Raw genomic sequence first — 2500 nt, 5'->3', positions numbered from 1 at the left:
CGCCGTGGACGCCGGATCGTTCGTGAATGTACATACATGCGTGCACACACACATACACTCATGTTCACACACACACACAGACACAAACAAACACACACACACACACACACACACACGCACTGACATAGTGAGCAAATCAATAGACATTTATCTGAGTCCCAGCATACACACATGACACCTGTGTTTTCTTGTTGGTGGCTGTTGCTATGCCTACATCTCTATAAGCTCTTTTTTATCCTTTCTCTAATTAGCTTTCTTCCCATTCTCTTCTCTCTGATGTCTCCTTCCTTTCTTCGCTCTATTCCCCTGACTATTTATTTTAATATCGCTCATCTCGCTCGCTGTAGTCCTTCTATTTAATCGGCTGTTGATCATTTTCCACATAATGAGAATTGATTTCTCTCGCAAAAATTCTCAAACTCTTTCTGCACTTCTCTCTCTCTCTTTTCTTCTCTCTCTCTCGCACACGTTTTTGCCGTACCTCGTTTGTTGTATCTCCCCTCTTTTTACTGCAATGTTGTCAACGACATTCTTTTGCAGCAGCCGGGATATTTGGGAGTTTAATTAACTGCATTCCATCATACGCCACGACGCACAGCGCATGGCGTTTGGCGCCCCCTGTCGCCCGCTCTGGACATGACCGCTTATGTTTCTAAATACTGCAGTAGCCCAAAACACCACCATCAGCAGCGGCCGCGGTATCGACAGTGACATTCGGTACTGCTGATAGCAGAATATGTCATGTTACAGCTGAGTTGGTAAAAGGTTGTGTGGTGTGTTGTGCAATTCTGCCCATGCTACGATTGTACTGTTTTTTCAGGAAAAGGGGAATTTGGGGCAAAATGCATTGAAGCATGAAGTATGAAAGGATCCAACGACTTATAAATTAACGTTGTCTTTCATGTCCCCCCTCCCCTCCCCCCTCCACCTTTTCTTTGTATCTATATAAATCCCTCTTTGTCCCGCTATCTCTCTTCCTCCTCTCTCCCCCCCCCTCCCTGTTTTCCTCTGCAGTACGTGGCCTTCCTTTCACTCCTCTTCATCCTCATCTCCATCTCCACCTTCTGCTTGGAGACCCACGAAGTCTTCAACACCATCTACAACAAGACGGAGAACGTCACCGTGGGCAACGTGACCCGCGAGGAGGTAGGCCCGCCCGCCCCTTTATTCAGTCGACTCCACTCCACACTCAAACGTTCAATGGAGCTTCCGTTCAAAGTTCATCTTGGAATAGTTTTGCAGATGATTTGTAACCAATGTCAGGGTTACAAATCTGTCAGGATTTTGGTTGTGATATGACTCAGGTTTATCAGTTTGTTCAAGTTACACGTAATTCCTTAAAACAATAAATAAACCTTGAAATAAGCAGGGTCCAAAATGAATGCCTGCCACCAGCCATTGTCGGATAGATTTGACAATTGGAAGGTAACAATGAAGAAATCTGGGTTATATAGTATATATATATATATAAAAAATGCTTGTCTGGTGATTTTCCATTCAGGTGTGTAAAAAGACAAATTTCTCAAAGTAAATGCAGAAAACCGCAAGACAAGTGTATTCAGCACCTTTTAAAACAAGGCCATTCATAGTGCTTTACTTCTGCATGGATCACATTTAAACAGGAAATGGACAATCATTAAAACACACACACAGCATTGTTGAATTCTTGATCCTGATTGGTCGATACCATGCCAGTGGTTTGCATTATTGTCAAAATCAGAATCAATGTATTGAACCGGAATCAATACATGACAAATCTATCATTAAAAATAGCAGTTGATCCAACTAGGGACCGGCTGTTTCCTTGACAACACAAAAACAAATAAACAAGACACGGCAAAAGATTGTTTGCATTTCAGCTGATTAAGCAGATTAAAAAACAATAATGTTATAGATGAACTAATAACTAATATCTTATCCTTGTTGGTAATTGTGGTATAAGTGCAATAAACCTCTGCTCTGCAGTGTCCTGTTATTATATTACATAAACAACATAGTAATACAGGTTACTAAGAGATTAACCACTCTGCGGGTTACTAAGAGATGAACCACTCCAGGGGGCCCTGTTATTGGTAAATAATGTACTTCCACTTGGTAAGCATTACTATCCCTGTCGTGCATTATTTAGCTGGAAAGTGCTTTATTCCTCACGTAAAAAAAAGCAAAACAGAACCAAGTATTTTACATTACAGCGTAATCACATCCCGAAACAAAACTGTGTACAATTGATTACAACGGTTAAATGAGTCTTTTTAGACAGGCTTTGGGGTAGTGTTATGTCCGTTCTGTTTTTGCGTTTTTATCACGTGTTTCTGTGTTTTATCCTGTTTTCTTTATTGCTACAAACCCCTCTATGACTTTGTGAATGTGTCTGGGAAAGAGGCCTCAAAAATAAACTCCTCCCACTCGCTACCTTACAAACTCTGCTCCACCCACTCGCTACCTCACCACCTCTCCTCCTCCCCCCCCCCAGATCGTGTACGAGGTGGTGACGGACGGC

The 2500-nt window shown here is 42.1% G+C and overlaps 1 protein-coding gene across 1 annotated transcript in view; it reads left to right on the top strand.

Moving 5' to 3' along the window:
* The window catches only part of LOC311389575 (voltage-gated potassium channel KCNC1-like), a gene marked incomplete at its 5' end in the record, with an annotated part of 41639 nt that overhangs the window by 5698 nt on the left and 33441 nt on the right, over window positions 1-2500 (top strand). Inside the window, 2 exons of the mRNA XM_084488744.1 lie at window positions 1015-1146; window positions 2474-2500. The exon at window positions 2474-2500 is cut by the window's right edge and continues 835 nt beyond it. Coding sequence (XP_084344870.1) covers window positions 1015-1146; window positions 2474-2500 — 159 coding nt within the window. The remainder of the gene's footprint in view (window positions 1-1014; window positions 1147-2473) is intronic.

Source organism: Micromesistius poutassou (genome assembly GCF_964030765.1).
Source record: "Micromesistius poutassou genome assembly, chromosome: 1".
Classification (NCBI taxonomy): domain Eukaryota; kingdom Metazoa; phylum Chordata; class Actinopteri; order Gadiformes; family Gadidae; genus Micromesistius; species Micromesistius poutassou.
The sequence above is the reverse complement of the archived record's forward strand: the minus strand, read 5'-3'. Positions and strand labels throughout refer to the sequence as shown.